This window comes from Centropristis striata, chromosome 6, assembly GCF_030273125.1.
Source record: "Centropristis striata isolate RG_2023a ecotype Rhode Island chromosome 6, C.striata_1.0, whole genome shotgun sequence".
Classification (NCBI taxonomy): Eukaryota; Metazoa; Chordata; class Actinopteri; order Perciformes; family Serranidae; genus Centropristis; species Centropristis striata.
This window is the reverse complement of record NC_081522.1, coordinates 28,056,782-28,077,979: the sequence shown is the minus strand read 5'-3', so window position 1 is coordinate 28,077,979 and position 21,198 is coordinate 28,056,782. Positions and strand designations below refer to the sequence as shown.

Genomic DNA, 21,198 nt, shown 5'->3' with positions numbered 1-21,198 from the left:
GCAGTTGGTTCTACTTGTGAAGACCTTGTTCGCTTTTCCACAGACTAGAGAGCCACATCATTTCGTCACAGTATATGTCTGTATACATCTCTGCTCTCCGACATGTACAACACATTTGTGCTGCTCGTCTTGATTGCTATGAACAGCCATTTCCTTCTTATTAACATTGAACGTACAGTGTTGACAACTCTTCAGTAAGAAAAGTAGCTATTGGCTGTCCTAAAAGTTTCTAGAAGTCGCTAAATGACATCATCACTGAATTTGCATAATGTACCATGTGCCTGTAATTGTAATGGACGCTGTAGGAGAGAGGAATAACATTGTGGGAAAGACAAAAAGTTAGTAAAAAAAAACCCCTAAATGTGTTTAGAACTGCAAATGCACTGTCTTCTGTCACATTTCCAACCATTCTGGCAAAAGTGACCCAAAAGAGACACTGGCTGTAAACCAGCCAGTTGCGACTCCGCACTTGCGCGATTTGCAGACTGGATGCTAAGGGGTTAACATCCCCTCCAGCTCCGTGACTGCAGCTGGGAGAGACTCCTGCTGGAGGACTGTGCCGCTTGTGAGTGCTTTGGGACGGGGGAGATGTGCCGGCAGCCCCTGCGGCTCGTTAAGAAGAGTAAGAACAAGTCTCCAAAAGTCACCAGAAACACCAGAAAAAGTTGCTAGATTTGTTGCTAGTCGCTTTTTTGAAAAAAAAAGTTGGTAGTTGGGTCTGAATAGTCGCTAAATATATCGACAAAGTTTCTAAGTTGGCAACACTGTAAATGTACAATGGTCATGTTAGCCTTTTTAAGCTAACGCTAGCCCGCTAACCCTAGCCTGTATCAATCACTTTGCAGTTTAACAAATCAAATAAAACAAATGATACATGTTTTAGTTGGTCTTGTTGGTCAGACAACCCAGCCCCAGATTTAAGTGGTTCGCGTGTTGGTGCCACTCTGGAACCAGTTTTTCTGGCTGAGAGCCTGTTTTTTGGCTGTCTAAACACATATAACCTGTTTGAGATTAGGGACCGGCTCTGAACTGACCCTGAAACTGCTTTGGTGGAAAAGGGGTATTAGACACATAATGAACTAACAAAAATGGCTAGATAATTGTTAGATAAAAAACAATTGTGATGGAAACATCACAATAGTGTCTCTGGTTGTTTGAACGCAACGTAGGAGTTTTCCTTGCTGTTTGGTTCCCCGTTAAAACTAAAACACATGCGTTGGTCATTTCAAAGAAATTAGTTCAGGTCATGGAGGTTATCAAACCCATATGGTTCCTGGTATTTAATATGAAAATCCAGCATGATTCCCATCTCAGTACCTCCTATAATGTTATTACCTCCCCTAGGAGGAGAGATTTCTCTCGGAGCCAATTAACTTGAGTGAAGCTGTCAATTAGTGATTCTCCAGCTATTGCTGCGCCTCTTAATCTATTTCATTCAGATGTTTTCTGCTCTGAGGTTCATGTTGTTTTGAGTTCACATGTTACAAATGAGGCCACAAGTTGAGACTTACTGTAAATCTTGTGTATGGAGCTCTTCGCCCTGAGGCAGCAGCCCCGACCAGTGTGAAACACATTTAGCTTTGCTGCACGCTTTGTGCTCACCACTTACCACTGTTGCTATGACTTCCTCCCGGGCAACAAGCCAGACCACCACACCCAAACTACACACACAGAAAGGTATATTCTCTAAATCCTCTGCCTCATCACTGAGAGACAGTGTAGGGGTAAAACAGGGGATTTAGACATGAACATGTGTGGTCAGACATTTATTAATGATGGATTTTCCTGGTAATTAGAAAGGCAAAACAAGGTCAGACTCTTTAATCCCATGTGAGCCAGTTGAACCTCTTCATGTCTGAAAGGTTAAATACTAAATAATGACGGTCAAGACCTTACAACTGCTCTGCACGGGAAGCTATGATTGTTAACATCATCATCAAAACATTGAAACTGTTTTCCTGTTTAATTCCTCAGAAGCCCTGTACAAATCTTTATTAAATTTCTTCCAGATTATTAAATCAGTGTTTTATTGACTGAAAAGCAGGTTTTAGCTCATAAATTCTATTAAAATGCAAAGTGTCTAAAGCACAATAATAATAATAATAATAATAATAATAATAATAATAATAATAACAATGCCTGTGCTATTGTCAAATCAAGCACTCCATATTGGTAATTTTGTGTAATCAGAAAGTAGCAGGAGGTGCCAGTCTAAACACAACCCGTCAGATAAAGACATCAAGGAGAAGAATCACATTTATTATTATTTTCATGAGTGTGATCCGCTGATGTTTGCTTGCACTTTTGGTTTGGATTGTGAATGGCCAAAGATATAATATTTGGAAAGAGGACGTATTAAAAGCTGCTCCGGGGGTTTGAAATGGTACACACCTCCTGTATCCTAAGTGGCCAAGCATAGCGAATTTATATTTTCTTTGCTAAAATTAGCTATTGTACAGCTAACAGGAGCATTTAGCATTACGAAAATTTAGTTTGCGAACGTTGGCAGATGTTGGCTTAAAATTTTAACCCAGTTAAGCTAAAGCTTACAATATGTGTTACCAAATTTTGGCTAATGCTTTGATGTTGCCAGACCTAATGTGAATTTGTTGCTGAGTCTCAAACGAGTATAATTTTCTCCTGACTTCCATCTGAAAAATGCCATTTCACCATCAGAATGTTCAAAAGATATGTGGTTTGTGTAAAATTGGTATATTCATGTACTTTTATGACTCTGAGGGCTGAAGAATCAGTTATAATCTTGACTTAGTTAAACTTAGATTTGAATAAACAGACAGAAGTCTCCTAACGGGGCATGGCAATGGTGAAACTCACGATATTCAGGTGGCGATACTGACTGGACTAACTATAAAATATAATTAAACCAGACCAAAAAAGAGTCAAAGGTCAAAAAGCCAAAAAATGTATTTGATGTGTACTTTGATTCTTTAGTCCACATCCCATCCTGTTCTGCAGCCAGCCACCAGATCAAGACTTTTTGTCTTGATCTTCAATTTTTGGGAGCTGTCATGCTGTCCCTCTTTATATAGTATAGACCAACTTGGAGTCGACTTCACAACTACATCACTGGCAGTTGCGTGCGCAGACTAGTGATAAAAAAAATCAGAGGAAAACAGTTGTGATCTATAAAAATAATAAGGAAACAGAGGGAAACAGATGAGTTTCAGGGGTAACTATGTCTTGCTGTGCCATTGGATGTCAGAACAGAACAGAACTGTCCTTCGTTCTTATCATTTACTTTGTCAAAGAAATCATCTGAAATTCAGAAAAATATATATACTGAAATTCCGGAGAAAAAAAAAAAAAAAAAATATATATATATATATATATATATATATATATATATATATAGTATAGTTGATTTCAATGCTCAAGTTTGTCTGTTTAATATCTGCAGCCTTAAAAAAGTTTCCGTCTAGCTACAAAGGGAATCTTTGACAAAGTAAATGATAAGAATGAAGGACAGTTGTTTTTTCTTTTACTAGACATCCAATGACACCACCAGGCATCGTTACCCCTGAAACTTTTCTGTTTCCCTCTCTTTCCTTACTGTTTTCATAAATTGGCCGTTAATAGTAGTTGTTTCCCTCTGAATTAGGCTCCACCCCCAAAATACATCATAGCTTTGTAAACAGTAAATTGATCTATATGATAGACCCGTATGTAAATTGTGTTCGTTATGATGATGATGATAAAGGTGATGATGTGTATTTGTTGCCATGTAGGACCAGAATGCCAAGGAGAAGGCTCTGCAAAGCATCTCCTCCATGTCATCGGCTCAAATCGTCTCAGCCACCGCCATACACAGCAAGCTCCTGCCTGGAATAGTACGAGCCAGCTTCCCCAGCAATGCACAGGTAACACACACACACACACATCTATTCTCTACAGGAAACACAAGGACATGAATGATAATTAAGCTATTTTTTTGCTGGGTATGGTCACTTTGAAATCCTGGTACAAATATAACAACACTCATTGTATTACATTCATGATTTGCACCCTCAGTGCAAATCCAATGTATAAATGCCTTTGTGTTTATTTTCAGCTGTGGCAAGGGATGATTCCTGGAGGACAGTCGAGCTCCACCTCAGAAGAGTAAGTCACATTTTTCTTTTAAATTTCAAGCTTTGACATTTTTTTGTTTGTAGTAGATAGAAACATCCCATGTCATTTATGAAAATAAACCCAATAATCACAACCATCCACTGGTATTTAAGAAACCATTAGTGTGATTTTTGCAGAGTCACAAGATCTGTAATCTATCTTTCGTCATCCTGATTATATGAATACCATATTTAGAGGTTCAAATTTGGCTAGTGGTTAGTGGTGATCTTTGTGCTACAAGTTCAAACCCTATCCGTTTCATGGCCAGCTGCTGTTCCATGACCATGTGATGATAATGGTGGTAAATGGGTTGATATAGCTTTTACTGAACTCAGTGATGCTCTTGACCTTTGTGCTCCTGCTTCTGTTCATAAAAGCCTTTAGAGCAGAATTCCTTTCTGTAGCCCTACGAAGCTGAAAGAAGGAGAGATCCTTCTTTCAGCTTTTTAATGCTGTCCTGTGTGTATGTGTGTCTCTTTCAGTATCAAGCCGTTCTCTCAGCAAGCCTACACTGTGCAGACAGCAGGAACCACCACAATCTCAGGTGAGGGAGACAGCAGTAAAATGATGTTCTTTCTGTAAAGTGAACAGGTGGTCCACTCTCCTGCCATTTAGGACAATAACTCTCTACAGGGTGGTTTTTGACTCTGGCTGGGTGCCCGGGTCTCCAGCTCTTCCTGAGGTTTTTCTTGTGAAGAGGTCAAAAGACAAATTGGTGTCACTGTGACTTTCTTACCATCTACTGAAAAACATTGCGTCACTCCTTACAGTATCTAAATGATCAAACAATTCCAATTCCAAAAATGTTGGGACACTGTAAAACCCAAAAGTTTATCAACTCGAACACAATATATTGTCTTTGTACAGTTTTTAATTGGATAAATGTCAAAAAGGATTAGCAAATTATCACATTATGTTTTATTTTAAATTCAGGACAACATCCCAACTTTTTGGAAATTTGGGTCGATTGGGATATATGCTTAGAAATCAGCATATAATAAACATTTTTTTGTGATTGTGCCCCGACTTTAATGTGACTTGAAAGGTTTTTTTTACACTGCTGAAATCCAACTTTCTTGTTAGTTTAAAGGGCACGCCAGTTGAACTTCATTAACATAAGTTAATGCCCTGCCTTTTTGCAAAGACAGTGTTTTCGGCTACGCCCACTAGTTGGTTCCGCTCTGCCTCTGTTCCCATACAGGTACTTCTGTACCAACCTACAGAATTCAAATGGGACAACATGACAGACGCGGCAAGCAGTGTTGCCAACTTACCAACTTTGTCTCTATATTTAGTGACTATTCAGACCCCTCTAGCGACTCTTTTTCAAAAAAGGGACTAGCGACAAATCTAGCAACTATTTCTGGTGTTATTGGAGACTTTATGAGACTCGTTACTCTTCTTAACGAGTAGCAGGAGCCGTCCCAAAGTACTGACAAGCGGCCCACAGTGGTCTCTCCCAGCTGCAGTCAGCAGAGCAGGAGATGTTAACCCCTCAGTGTCCAGTCTGCACCAGTCTGCAAATGAATCACGCATGCGCAAAATCGCCACCTCAACCATATTCAATCAGCGTCGACTAGTTAGTAGCTGCTCAGTAGCAGTCGACCTTGGGCGCATCCTCTCTCCCACGCCACACCCACTGCAGCTCACTAGAGGAAAAAGTACCTAATGGAAATCCGCCTATAGTTAGTTGAAATTCAAAAATGAGCCCTTTGGGGTACATTAATGTTGAATGTGGTAAGAGAAGTAGACTCCTACTGTAACCCTATATCTTAAAGGGCTAATTATCGAATCTCAAGGTATACACCTTGATGGGAAAAAAGGTACATGTATGTTCCCAAGCCAGTATCAAGGGTACAGCAGCTGTACCTTGGAGGGTACTGTCCCGGTAACAAGCTGTTGTACCCCTAAAGGTACAAATTCAGCCCATTATTTCTGAGAGAGCAGTTCCAAAAGCATTAGACTAAATGACAAGAGGAGAGGGGCTTTTGTAAACGGAGTTTTGAGTCAGCACCCAAGAGAATTCACTGTGCCACTGTATCATTGTTACTCCTTTACATCTCCTTTTGTTAACTGCCTTTCAGTGCTGGCCCCTCACCTCAGTCAGACTCTGTCCATTAGACTCCAGTAATGGCATACATTTTACTCGCTTATAGCAAAGAATAATGCTAGCATTACTGCTAACCCTGTCAAATAGGATGATTGTACATGATGGCAGTGGTGAAGTGAGGTGAAACAGACTGCGTATGTGTTGTCTAGGCTACGAGCCTCCCGCTGCAGCCCAGACACACAGAGAGCCTGCGTGGCAGGGTCGCTCCATCGGCACCACCAAACTACGACTGGTAGAGTTTTCATCTTTCCTGGAGACACATAGGGACCAGGAGGCAGTGAGTATGACACACACACACACACACACACACACACACACACATACACACACACACACACACACACACACACACACACACACACACACACACACACACACACACACACACACACACACACACACACACACACACAGAGCACCAGTCTACAATAAGCACTCCCTATTGTCCCATAAACAGAGATGACAGATAACCCCACAGCAGAGAACAGTGTTAAAGCCCTTTGTGTGTATCCTCGTATGAATAACCTTTGTAAAGCTCTATCTCTCTGTCTGCTCAGTCTATCTGTCATCCTGCCATGCTCTGGGCTCACTGTCATTTTTCTACCTTGGGCTCACAGACAGCTGGCATTCATCTTGTTGCAACTGTCTGGACAGTTAAAAACCTCGAACTGTTCTATGTTGACTTTGAAATAGCCTCAAAGGTGTCATGTTTCCTGCATAATGTGTACCTTACTGTAAATAAGATTGTAATTGCAATGCAAATGCATATTTTTTGCCTAAATGGCAGGCAAAGACAGAGATGACTACAGCTGTATGCAATATAATTGTTAAAGGAAAATTAAAGATAACTGTATTACCTCCTGAGTAGGTAAAGCTAAACTAATACAGACAAATCTTGATTATTTTGCAACCACTGATTGTGATTAAGGTTAAGGTCAAATAAAGAGGCTGCTTGTTGTGCTTTATTTGACATAATAACTTATAACAAGTACTAAAATTTGACTGTTTTGTCAATGGCTTCTAACTTCTGTCTGCCATAAGATTTGCTCTGGCTCAGTGTTATGCTCCTTATTTTATTTTATTTTTTATTTTTTTTAAATATATTTTTTTCATTTGATAGAAGGTTATATTAAAGATTATTCGATACATTTATATGATTTTAATTTGTGCTCTTTCAAATATAGTGTAATGAAATGCTTCAAAACATTATTTTTTTTAACATTAACAAGATTTCTTTGTTTCCCTGGTATGGAAAAGAGGGAATCATTATAACAAAATCAAAATAAAGAACATCAGAAACACTGGCACAGGCTTTCAGACAAATTGTTATTTTAAACATCCGTATCGCCCCAGAATTTTCAAGTTTTTGCATCCATCTGCCTGCACTTTCTCTGGCTCCATCCTTGCCTAATTCAAAGTTTCCCCTCCCCTCAGTACAACAAGCACCTGTTTGTGAACATCAGTCAGAACAGCCCGAGCTACAGCGATCCCCTGTTGGAGTGTGTGGACATCAGGCAGATCTACGACAAGTTCCCCGAGAAGAAGGGTGGCCTTAAAGAGCTGTTTGCCAAGGGCCCACAAAACGCTTTCTACCTGATCAAGTTCTGGGTGAGCAGACAAACACTTTGTTGTCTCAGATACTGGGTGAAAATGTGAATCCAAATACACTAGAACTGTTTTTCTTCATTTTCTTCTTTAAATGTTTGGTGATCAAGCCTTTATTTCCTGTGTTTTTCCACCCAGTGCCATGTCTTTGTCTGTACTTACAGGTGGTGTGTGTGTGTGTGTGTGTGTGTGTGTGTGTGTGCTGTCTTTCCACCTGGGATATGGAGGTGGTGGGTTGATGAAAGCACAGTCGCTTTGTTTGAACACCTGCTCACCTCCTGACTCACAGGTTTCTCTGTCTCCACCTGTGTGTGTTTGTGTGTGCGTCTTACTGCACTGTTCTTTTCTCAGCGTTGTATACTGAAGAACTTTTCAAAAATCACTGCAACAACGCATCGCTAACGATACTCTCTACTCATGATTCAATGTTACGATACAGGGTTAACGATACAATTTTCTTGCCTTTTTTTTTTTCAACAAAATCAGCTTGCAGACAAATTATGACTGAAAAATACTCTTTAATTATTTCTCAGACAAAAATCACAACATTTCTGAGGTAGGGTGAAACTGCAAAATAAATGACACAATGAATGCATATAAAAATCTTTAAGCATTTGAGAATCCCTTTTTATTTCTCTGAGGTACACTGTGCAAAACAACACATATGTCCTCTTAAAATTGCAACTGAAATTATATTTTATGTTAAATAACAAAGAATACATTTTGATTTTTAAAACAAATCCCACATCAAAATAACTACATGAAACATACAAATAAATAAATATCTTTAAGATAAATAAACTAAGGCTTAGACTTAGCTATATGTCATCAAAGTAATGTTAGCTATATGTTAGCAAATGAATGTTAGCTATGTGTAAGCAAGCTAATGTTAGCTATATGTTATCAAACTAATGTTAGCTATGTGTTAGCAAACTAATGTTAGCTATGTGTTGGCAAGCTAATGTTAGCTACATGTTACCAAGCTAATGTTAGCTACTAATTTGCAAGCTAATGTTAGCCAAATAACTGATTGCTGTTATTGGCATTCTTTAATAGCAGTAGCTATATTGCTAATTAAGCTAACATTTGGCTGTCTTTTTTTCGAATTGTTTCCAGCTGACATAAAACAAGCACCCTGTAAAAAGAAAGAAAGAAAGTTGAAAGTTTCTTCTTTTGAAAGAAAGAAGTTGATGCCTATATTCAGGAAATGGTATTAAAGCTGCATGTCCCAGCCAAAAAAGTCCACATCCTCACTACTTAATAATCTTTGTAAAAGGCCATGGAAATAAAAAAAGGCCGTTATTGTATTGCAGTGGGCTAATAAGCCCACAGCATTATAAGTATTACTAAAAATATAAGTGTTATTAAAAAACAAGAAGAAGAAAGACGTACTGGCTACTGTACTGTACAAACTGGACAACACCATGGTGATCGTAAGGTAGCCCATCCCAAAGCACACCCTGCTTTATTGTCTCTTTCACTCTAAATGGGACCATAATTTACTAAATCAACATCATGCAGTGATTTGAACTACAACTTAGAGCATAAACTCATCTAGAAAATGTTTACCGAGGGAATAAATCAAGTGAGAAGTAAGGTCATTTTTTCATAGACTTCTATACAGTTTGATTTCTGAAAGAAACAGGTTCAAGTCACCACTTTTCAGCTTTATGGGGTCACTTTTGTCTTTATTATGCAAATAAATAATAAATTGCTGGTTTAGATATAAAAGCAAAACTTTCCACAATGCCATAAAAAATAGATTTGAGAACGAAGCTATGGACACTACAATAAAAAAAGGTTTAATTCCAAATAAAAGATGATTGAAAATATATATATTTTTGGAAATCCTTTGATTGCAAATTTAAATCTTGTGCTTGCTGTTAAAACTTCCAAGTCCAACATTTTTATTTGCAGTCTTGATTGTTTTGCTCTCCAACCTATCCTGTTTGTCTGCATAATAAAGACACAAAAGTAACCCCATACTGCTTGGTTACTACTGTTACGGTTGCTAAGCTATTACTGGACAATCCCTATCGGGGGCGGGGTTTTAACGGAGGAGTAATTATCAAAGCGCTCTACAGGGTGACCTGAATGTAGCTGTGAGGTTTTCCACAGTAGAATCATGCAGGGGAGGACAGAGGCCTGCAGGCCAGTGAAGTGGGTTCAGTATACAATAAATGTAGAAGAGATGAGATGTGCTTGTAGCATGACAACAAACAAAGGGCGTGTGTTTCATGTAGAGAGCCTTCTCTCTGAATTTAATTAAAAAGCTCTCTGATCTACCACAATGAATCATGTTTCTGATAATCTGCTGCTTTAATAGAACCCAGTTTGGTTTGTGTGTGTGTGAATGTACAAGTGGGTGACTTAGCATATGGTGTGTGAGTGTGTGTTCGTCCTCAGCACTGAGACACACAGTGCTCCTTAGAGAACTCATTACATATAGTACAACCCCTTCTCTACTTGTCTCCGCCTGTAATCCAGGTGCAGCCTGTTCTCACTGCTCTGATTAAACTACTTCAATGGCACAGAGTTACACAAGAATATCGTTTTTAGCCCTGTAGCATCTTCCAGTATTTTTTTAGAAAAGAGATAAATATGTCACTATTTGTATATCTTTGCAAAAGACATACAAAAAAGACATTTAAAACATTTGGATGATACAAAACATGTTGGCTCATTCCCTAGGTTTTCTGCCTCCTTAATATAAGATTTAAGATATATTATTAATCCCTCAATGGGGAAATTCAACCTCTGCATTTAACCCATCCTTTTTTACAAACAAGTGAACACACCATGCAAGGAGACGTGGGCACATTACTGCAGCCGGGGAGCTGTGCAGGGGGGTTAGCCTTGCCTTGCTTAAGGGCACTTCAATCCTTGACCTGGCCCCGGACTGCCCAAATGATGCCCCATAATGAAAAGGAACTGAAGTTTGTTGGTGCAGCACTAAAACAAATAAGCTTAACTCTTTTATAAGGCAGGTGCCAGTACCAACAGCCAAACACAGGTAGTAATATACAAACAAATTTAATCTTTAAGTTTTGTTGTATCCACAATTAGTTGTTATTTTGTTAGAACCAAATGATTTCTGGGATTCACCAGTGTTTGGAGTGGTAGAGACACCTCATTTTCACAGTTGAACACTTGTTCGTCCAACACAAGATAAGATAAGATCATACTTTATTTATCCCAAAGGAAATTCTGGTCCCAGAAATATGAGTAAATATAAATAAGTTTTACATTTGAGGAACTCCACTACATGTAAAAGTCCTGCATTAAAAACTTAATTAAGTAAAAGAACATACGTTTTAGCATTCAAATGTACTTAAAGTATCAAGAATAAAAGTCTTCATTATGCAGAATGCACCCATATATTCTAAATATATTATATTATATATAAAACATACATACAATATATTGTATGGATGCATTTATGTTTGTAGCATTTTAATCTTTTTAAGATATAGCTCATTTTAACTGTTTAATATACTCTGATGTGGTTTATTATTATTAATAATAATAATAATAATAATAATAATAATAATAATAATAATAATAATAATAAAAAGTCTAATCACTTTCGAGTGATCATGTTTTTCATGTAAAATCTCGACCTGAAAAGTAACTAAAGCTGTCAACTAAATGTAGTGGAGTAGAATATAAAGGTACATAAAATGTAAAAACTTAAGTAAAGAACATGTACCCCCAAACTGCGTGTGTGTGTGTGTGTGTGTGTGTGTGTGTATCTATATGGAAAATCACACATTTACTTTGTTTCATTTTATTTAACGGTACATTGATTTCCATCCTACTAAAGTTCTTCTTCCTCCAGCCTTTTTAGTGCCAGCTCTCTAAATCTTGAGCATGAGACAGAGTATTTGTACAGGGCACAACACCTGGGGCGCATTTAGCCCAGACAAAATGGAACAGAGCATTAATTTTAAGGGGAACGACGGTGCACCAAAGGTTGAAAATGGCCTTTTTAATGTGACAGGTTCACATACCCGTTGCTGCTAATTTGACACAGCCACAAAATTAGATTTAGTGTACCTCGAAGCCTGTTACACACTGGTTCACATCATATCGAGGAAGTTCAGTCCTGAAATCATAGCAAAACGTTTACAGATTGAATTTGGCCCTATGTTAATAAACAAATATGATCAAGTGGGATTCAACACACCTGGGTAAGAGCAGATTCAGATGGTTAAGAACATTTGGTGCAGCTCACAGAAAGAGTTCACAGAAAATTAACTTTATGGAGAAAAAGAATGACAATATTTTTCAGAATCTGTATCCCTGTTTGGATGATCCACAGACCTTGTTAAAAAGTTTTTACTGTGAGTATAACTCCAGTAGAACTGTCCATTCATCTCTATTGTATTGTGGCAGAGACGGAAATCTCCAAGGATGATGCTTCAAAACCAAATAAAATCCAGCCTTTGCCTTTTCAATGTCACTTGCAGTAAGTGTAAGTGGAATATTTCTTTATAATTTGAGTGAACCGGCCTTTTAAGCAATTGAAAACATCACTAATTCATGCATATTATGTGCGATTATGAATGACAAACTATATCATTATGTCCAATATAATCACGAAGCAAATAATCAAATAAAAAGGGATGAGAAACTGTGCGTGCATGGTCTCATTTTGAGGCCCAACCAGCTCACCATTCTGCACTCCAGTCAGTCTTGTCCAGATGCTGCAGGATGTGCAGGTTGAGCATATTATGGCTCGGGGCTGAGCTACCAGCAGAGGGCACTGTTGGCTTACTATGGTGGCAGAATGGGGACAGTTCTCATGTTTGTTGTCTTGGTCCTGAGTATGTGGATGGATTTGTTGGATTTTTATTGATGTTGTCATTAAAGGTGTAGGTGCTAATGTTTGTCCTCTGTGGTTGCCAGGCGGACCTGAGTTATAACGTGCAGGACGACCCAGCGGCCTTCTACGGTGTCACCAGCCAATACGAGAGCTCGGAGAACATGACCATCACATGCTCCACGAAGGTCTGCTCCTTCGGCAAGCAGGTGGTCGAGAAAGTGGAGGTGAGGATGGATTCAAATTGTTGCGATGCATTCTGGTTAACAGTAGTAATCAGGATGTTCATGGTCGTTACAGTTTTTCTCAATTGCTAAGACACATTTCTTGAAAGCTGCTCTCCTTTTCTCTAAACTGTGAACACAAAACCCAATTTTCAAGCTACATTCACAAAACCTCAGACTCTTCTTGCAAAACCAAACTTTCACTTCAAAACAGTTCAATCTATGCTCAAAACTGAACTATGTTGTCAAATCGTGCCCCGAGTCAATCAAAATTAAAAACACTACTGAGCAGTCACTAAACACTACATAGAAAAATAGAAAACACAATGCTCAGGACATGAAGCTGGAGAAATAAATGTTCATTGTTCACTGTAGGCTAAATGCATGTTGCAAAAAATATACATGAAATACTAGGCCTACAAACAGACCAACCCTCCATTACTACCTCCAATACTACAGTACATTGGTACAGTGATGTACTGACACATATATTGACTTACAGTATACTCAGTGGCGAGCTGTGCATTTCACACGTAGGCCTTCAGTGATGTCCAACTTAGTCAATAAATACCTTTCATTATGCCAGCATTTATAACACCAGGACTGGAGAGTAGTTAGAAACACACTTAAGCACTACTAAGCATTGCATCACCTCAGTTGTGTACAAAATGGGCTATTATCCGGCGCATTTTAAAAATCAACAATACCGCATTAGCAATTAAAACATATCTGATATGCTACTGTCAAAACTTAAAAATAAAAGGGTCTTTAAAATTATCTTTCCAAAAAGTTTTATTAAATGAGTCCACAAAGAATATGCAAGCTTTAACAAGATTGTACAATAAATTGCAAAATCGCAGTTTAATATCAGAAAGACACTAACAAGGCGGCCATACTTTGGCGACAGCGACACAATAAACAAGTCTCTTTGTGAAAAAACTTTTTCATGTCAAAACGTGACGTATCACGACTATCTGTGACCTGTTGCTTTGAGTACAACCACACAGCTGCGCCAATGCGCCAGATTATTTACATACCGTTAACAGTCCCGGCCGGGTGTGACTCTGTTGATCTGCATAGCACTGCCGTGGCTCAAACTAGTAAGTATCCATACCCAATCACAGGACGCGTAAATGTCACGTTCAACGTGAGGCCAGCTAGAGGGCCTTACTGACACAACTCGTGATCTAATTGGCTATTGCAACTATCTATCAACTGTATTTGCCCGTTCTTACGCCTGGATTCCACTGGATGCGTAACGACTCTGACAGGGGTCTGTCCGCAACGGCTGCGTATCTACGCAGTCCGTCAACACCCACCGGATCCGTCTGTGTCGGAGCTGTTGCGGACAGCAGAGTCCCGAGGACGCACGAGATCTCGCGAATTCACGCCTAATCAATTGATATAACTGGAAGATAATCAACATCTCCTCATTAATGACTGGAGACAAATCCAGCGACTCCGTCTTAACGAGCGCTAACGAGGTCGGCCGGCTTGTTAACGAGCCGGCCGACCTCGTTAGCAAACCCGAGGTATTTTATTTTGAAAATATACCGGTGTTTTATTTTGTGTCTGTGCAAGACTTCCTGTCCGGAACGATCTGCTCTGTGCTGAATTTATGCGTAGTGCTCCGTCGTCCGACAAAAATAGAAGCTCTGCGCAAGTGTTGCGAGGGCTGTCGGATGGCCATGCGTTGTCGGACTCATTACGCAGCGGATCTGCAGTCGGTGGAATCTCACACATCCAGGCGTCAGTGCACAGACGCCCGCATTGTTGATTCTGAAGGCCCGGGCAGATTTCATACAGCCTGGCAACATAAGATAGCTGAATTCTGATTGGATAAAAACTCTAACCTAAAAACAACAGCACTGGAAGGAGCATAATATGACATGAGGAGAATATGAATACTTTTAGATATTTAGGGAAAGTGAATGAAAAATTAAATTAACCTTCATCATAATCATGATCATGATTTCTGTTAGGCCAGCAGAGAAGGTCTTGCTGGCCCTGACGGCCCACCACTGAGTATACTGTGGTACAGTATATAGTATGTCATACAGTAATTGCTGTCAACATTTACATACTGTACTATAATGTCAAAACAGGTAATTACCTGTTCTCTTCTCTAAATCTTGGGATTCTGGTGGACACAGTGAATCTAGTGATGTTTGGCTTTACCCTTTGTCCCGCCTCCCTCATGCTCATACCATGGACAAGAACATGGTCAATCACAGTAGCTCCGATTTCATCAGATATTACTGTTTTACTGTTCTTGCTGACCACCTTGACCACCTTGACCTCCTCTCACTCTTCCTCTTAGATTCTTTCCATTGTAGGGCCTCACAAACCAGTGCTCTCTGAACTGGCTTATATGTTCCCTCACATCATCAGCCACAAGTGTGATCAATTTTGAGTTGTTGTGTTCAAGTGGTGACGTGCTTTAATTGTGTTTGACTTTTGTCAACTGTGCTCACCATTATGCAGCACGGGTGCATCACAATGAAAATGTGTTGGCAAGTTGTGTCTAAACAGGTGAAAAGTGCTTATGGTTTTGCCAAAAGAATGAATGATTCAATCACTGGGTTCAGGCAACTGAGCATTTGGTTCAGACAGATTATAAAACATTTTAAAAAATATTTAAAAACAAAAAGTTGCCATTTTATGGTCAACTTTTTCAGAATAATGACACATCTCAAAATAATGAATTTTTGATATCTCAAAATCATAGTTATCTCAAAAATAATGACATGGAAATATTGACCTAATTTCTCAAAATAATGATTTAATATCTCAAAAAAGCAACTTGGCATCTTGAAATAATGACTTAGCATCTTGAAATAATGACTTAGTTTCATAAAATAATAACTTGTTACCTCAGAATAAGGATTAGTATCATAAATAATGAGAAACTTTAGCTAAAAAAGTATAAGTATCTTAAAATAAGTTAGTATCTCTTAAGAAAGTTTGTTATTATTATAAGATACTAACCCAGTATTTTTGAGAGAAGTAGGTAATTACTTTGACATAGTCATTCTTTTTTTCTGTGAAAGTTTCTTTCCATCACAGTGTTTTTCTCTTGGCAGAAATGTGCTTCCAAAGCTATCACATTTTATTTAGTAACAGTAACTGATCCTCTTTCTCTCTCTCTCTCAGACGGAGTATGCAAGGTTTGAAAACGGGCGATTCATCTACAGAATCAGTCGCTCTCCGATGTGTGAATACATGATCAACTTCATCCACAAGCTCAAACACCTGCCTGAGAAATACATGATGAACAGTGTGCTGGAGAACTTCACTATACTGCTGGTGAGGACATGAGTCACTGTGTGTATGTGTGTGTGTGTGTGTGTGTGTGTGTGTGTGTGTGTGTGTGTGTGTATATATATATATATGTATAAAAATGCCAAATGTTTTATTGCATTATTTGTATTGATGCATTTATATAAGCAGTATTTTAATTTTGTAAAGACAGGGCTCATTTTCAGGGCTACCTAATATACTGTTATGAGGTATCATTTAAAAACAAATGTCTAATCACTTTATCATCATGTTTTTCATGTTAGATCTTGACCCAAAAAGTAACTCGTAACTTAAACTGTCAGCTAAATGTAGTGAAGTAAAAAGTACAATAATTGCCTCTAAATGTAGTGGAGTAGAAATATAAAATTACATAAAATGGAAATACTCAAGAAAAGTGCAAATACCTCAAGTACAGTACTTGAGTAAATGTACTTAGTTACATTCCACCACTGGTGTGTTAGAGTATGCATAAATGTAACATTGTTAAGTTTTTTTTTTTCTGAATACAACCCTGATTCCAAAACAGTTGGGATGCTGTTAAAAACTTAAAACAATTTTTTTTGGAGTCGGTGGTGTTATACATGCATTTTTATCACCTAACAATTCCCTCTTTTCTCTCATCTGTGTGTGTGTATATGTGTGTGTGTCCAGGTTGTGAGCAACAGAGACACTCAGGAGACCTTGCTGTGTATGGCGTGTGTGTTTGAGGTGTCCAACAATGAGCACGGAGCTCAGCACCACATCTATCGACTTGTCAAGGAATAACACACACCTGTACACGTGCACACACACATGGCCTTTTGCTTGGTGATTAATGGTGACATTGGAGGTAAAATGTCCAATAAACTGAATTCTACAAAAGTGTCTTTCAGCCAAACAACCTGAATTAGTGGCTACATTTTCACTGCTGCTCACAAAGCACCACAACGATAATTGGGTATTTTTTTTATTTAACATTATATATAATGCAGTGTGCTGCAGAAACAACCTCAACAGGAACATTTCCACACATAAATCTTAACCACAACCTGAATATCGGATCCTTGATAGCAGTAAAAGGCAAAGTGAAACACATCAGAGCCAACCTGGGTGGTTTTCCCAAAAACATCCTGACTCTGATATCGCCTGGAGATGTCTTGCCTCATGCTGATTGGTTTCTTCCCCTCTTTCTCCCAGTAAATTTGTATTTTGCTGTTCTGTAGATGGAAATGAAAGTGGTCCTGTGGTGTGCTTTTGGGAAAGTCAACCCAGGGACAAAAAAATGAAATCTCACAATTTTTGCCCCCTGTGACAAAAGTGTATGTGTTATCTGCCAAGATACTGACGGACACTAAAGGTCAGACCCTGTGTAACATCAATAACCAGAGAAGGAAGTAACACTGCTGCATTATCATATAATACAGTATATAGGCGGTTTTGTACAATGGCCACTGCAAATTGTGTGAGCTGCATTCTTGCACAAAAAAGAGGTTTGTTCCCAAAGAAGAGAAATCAAAATTTTTACCTTTGTATGTTTTCTTTGAAAAAAAAATGAAAAAAAGAATAGCTTCTTAACTTTGGGAAATTGTTTATTGATAGTAGCATATAGGCTAGACTATATTTTAATTCCAGGAACACTATCTAAAATGTATGTTAATAAGAAAATATAAGTAAAATTGAACAATTCAGGTACCTATTTGTGCAACAAGTGACTCTTCATCAAGATTTAATGAATAAATAAGCATGTTAAAGCTATAATCCTTAAGATTTTAGTCCTTTTGTGACAAATTCATTACACTTCCTGTCAGTGCTTCACAATAAAAGCAGTGTCATTTAAACAGTGAAGCAGCAACAGTAGGGAGTGTTGGCTTAGTACAGCTCCGATATGGCTGTAGGGGCCTAAAAAGCCTGTAAGAGTGAGCCTAAAATAACAAACAGTAAAACTGTTTTTCATACATGTGTCCTGTGAGGCGATTTGAATCTGGCACGGTAATGGCCACTAATAACAAAAATAACCACATTGAGAGGTAATTGTAGAATTTAAATAGATTGAATGGCTATTACTGAAGATTAAAAAAAAATAGTGTTTGATTTCATAAAAAAATCTTAAAGATTGTAGCTTTGATATCAAATATATTGTAATCAGTCCATTGGGAAGCACTGTGAATCTTCAAAACTATACAACAGCGTCATTATGGTGCACAAGGGAAAGATCGTTTTCAAACCTATGCTTCTTGTGATCAGGTTTCACTTTGCAAATCAAACTTAGCTTAGTTCTTTATTCTTGCACCAGCTAACTTGAGCTTTAACATGTCCCTACTAACAAACATGTTCAAGCCTTAAATGATATCAAGTCCATATTTAAATTTAAGAATGCCCTGAAAGGAAGCCATGGCACCTGTGGTTGAAGACACGGTTCCCTTTAATCAGTCCTGGACTTGTTACCTTCAGTTAGAGGATATTATGTCAGAATTTAAGTCATTTATGAGTCAAAAACCAAAAAACTGTTGATGAGGTGTACTGTAGCAGGTGATGATTGGTGGTTCGTCTTGTCATGCTCAGCAGCATGAAGTGCCTTTGGTCGGAAACAGCAGAAGACATTTCTTATCTGTTTCACAAGAGTCCTGATAATTTGGTGTTGTAAATGGTGTATAGAAACATTTTAGTCAATATAAATACATAATTAGGTTTTACGTGCTCCAGTTTTTAGTGTCTGAGGGCTAATTATCCAAATTCCATATTTAATGACTGTTTCTTGTTGTAATTTGTAGACAGTCAGCAGCAACCATCCTAAAGAAAGAAACTCTGCACAGGATGTTAATGAGACACATTGTTGTTCACTTCATTTTATGGCAGCATTTACATGTATTTGCATCTGTGTATTACATGTATTTGTGAGGGGTTTGTGTTACACACTAGCTGTTGTCTTGTGCCTCATTTATAACGTACAACTTGTCACTACTAGAGGAGAAATTAATTCTAATTTGTGTATCTTCTTACATGTTTTTACGAAAAAGATTCCATATTGAACAATAATAGAACGGCTACATTCAACACTGCTGATTAACACAGTGTCAAGACTCACAGGGTTAAGTTTCCTATGTGACCAGCTGGGATGCTATGTGGTGTCCAAATATTAGCAGTAATTTCTAGAGAAAATATTGCAAATGTATTGTGTAAAGGGCAACTTTTACCATTTCATTATGTCAGGAAACCCCCCTCAAAATCCACCGAGCCTTTCCCAGAGTTTAGTCTCACACTACAGTGGTTTGTTGTTTGCAGGCAGACTACCAGACCTTCACAGCAGAGCACTAACATGTAACATGTACCCGATAACTTAACACAGAGTCTCAGAGGGGCTGACTTTGCAATAATGACCCTCTATCTGGACATGATCTACCACCTGCTTACCAAAGACAGTCATCATGTGACACAGAAATACAGAGGAAATGGGATTTATTTCAAGCTAGAGTAACTTACAAGCTTCTGCCAAATAAATAGTTTAAAGGAAAAAGAGGATCAATCTACAAACATCTGCAGCTCATGGGCTGCACTGTTAAACTGTACAGTAAAATAAAGAAATGGAAATAGGATTTTAAAAAACGTAAGCGTTTTGAACCTGGTTTGTACGGAAGCCCTGAGAGGCAAGTTAGCAAATAAAAAAAACTGAAATAAGTGATACATTTTCTAAGTCTGATCTGAATAGTTATCTTCTCTGTGTTTATCACTTAAGAAACATTAAAAATAAAAATCACCTGCTAAAAAAAATTATCTGGTGAAACTTCTTTTTCACTTTAAAAAAAAAACACAACATAAATACATTTAAAAAAACTGGAAAAATTAACCTTTTTAAACTGTTCTTTAAGTCATAAACACTGAAGAGAAAACAATTTAATCAGACAGATCAGGATTACTAGAAGTTTTTTTTTGCCTTTCAGGGCTTCCGTAGGTTTAGGAAAGCATGCATTAACATGTTTTTAAGACTATTTTATATTATTTGACCTTATTAAATATGGACACCTCTTAACATCTTGATTGGCAGACTGAAGAAGCCCTGTAGAGAAGGTCACAGGAAACAGTGATTTATCAAAATGCCCCAAACTTTACAAGGACTCAACTCTAGGGCTTTACTGTTAAATGTCCGCTTACTATAATCCGCTAGAGAATGTGCTCACACCAATAAAAACACACAAACAGCAGTGTATATGTGTTACCTAAAGGTTATTCAACAGGTTTTGAAGTTCAGTAAACTGCTGAGTCATCCGTGTTGTTAATGTTGTCTCGTATGTGCAAGTTGGATATTTATCTTCTTTTCCGAACCACACGTGGCACAGAAATCCTGTCTGTAATCAATTCCAAAATGGCCTTGAATCTTTCCACTTCGGTGCATGTGCAGCACATCTGTATGTGCACTGAGGGTTTTTGATAAGGTGCTTTATATAAAGGTGACAATAACGTTTATTACAGATGTTGTGTATATCTTTGATATTCTAATGTTTATCCTATTTTGCGAAGAAGAAGAAGAAGAAGAGAGAACATTTAGGAAAATCCAAAAGCTAATTGTGTGTCTATTGGTACTGCACAGGGTCTGATCTTTGCTTTGTAACTTTTTTCCCCTCATGGCTAAAAGTATGTTAGATATTTTCTAGCTTTGTAGAGACTTTGTACGCATATGCTATTGAGTTTAAATAAATGGTCAGTTCCAAACTGTGATCTGGGCTTTTGTCTTTACTTTTTAGTCAACTGAGAGCATTAAATAGGACCCGAGCACACAGTGCGAGGACCCTATTGAAATTGATCCGTTTATTATTATTTTTCAGGGTAATGAATCGCTCATTTGGGGGCTTTATCATATCCAAAAATTCACCATATTTGGAATATATGTCAAGACTGACAGGTCTTTTTCCAGTTTTTGGACATTGCATAATATGGGCACATCCACCTGGTAGGAGGCCCCGGGGAAGACCCAGAACACGGTGGAGGGATTATATATCTCGCCTGGTCTGGGAACGCCTCAGGGTCCCCCAGGA

At 38.3% G+C, this 21,198-nt stretch overlaps 1 protein-coding gene across 1 annotated transcript in view; it reads left to right on the top strand.

Annotated features, from left to right (window-relative positions):
• Positions 1–20,881, top strand: part of tead1a (TEA domain family member 1a) — a 52,117-nt gene extending 31,236 nt beyond the window's left edge. The window contains exons 5-12 of the mRNA XM_059334997.1: positions 3,747–3,878; positions 4,070–4,119; positions 4,611–4,672; positions 6,388–6,515; positions 7,673–7,846; positions 12,752–12,892; positions 16,043–16,195; positions 16,841–20,881. Of these exons, the coding sequence (XP_059190980.1) occupies positions 3,747–3,878; positions 4,070–4,119; positions 4,611–4,672; positions 6,388–6,515; positions 7,673–7,846; positions 12,752–12,892; positions 16,043–16,195; positions 16,841–16,954 (954 nt within the window). The 3' untranslated portion in view covers positions 16,955–20,881. The remainder of the gene's footprint in view (positions 1–3,746; positions 3,879–4,069; positions 4,120–4,610; positions 4,673–6,387; positions 6,516–7,672; positions 7,847–12,751; positions 12,893–16,042; positions 16,196–16,840) is intronic.
• The last annotated feature ends 317 nt before the right edge of the window (positions 20,882–21,198 follow it).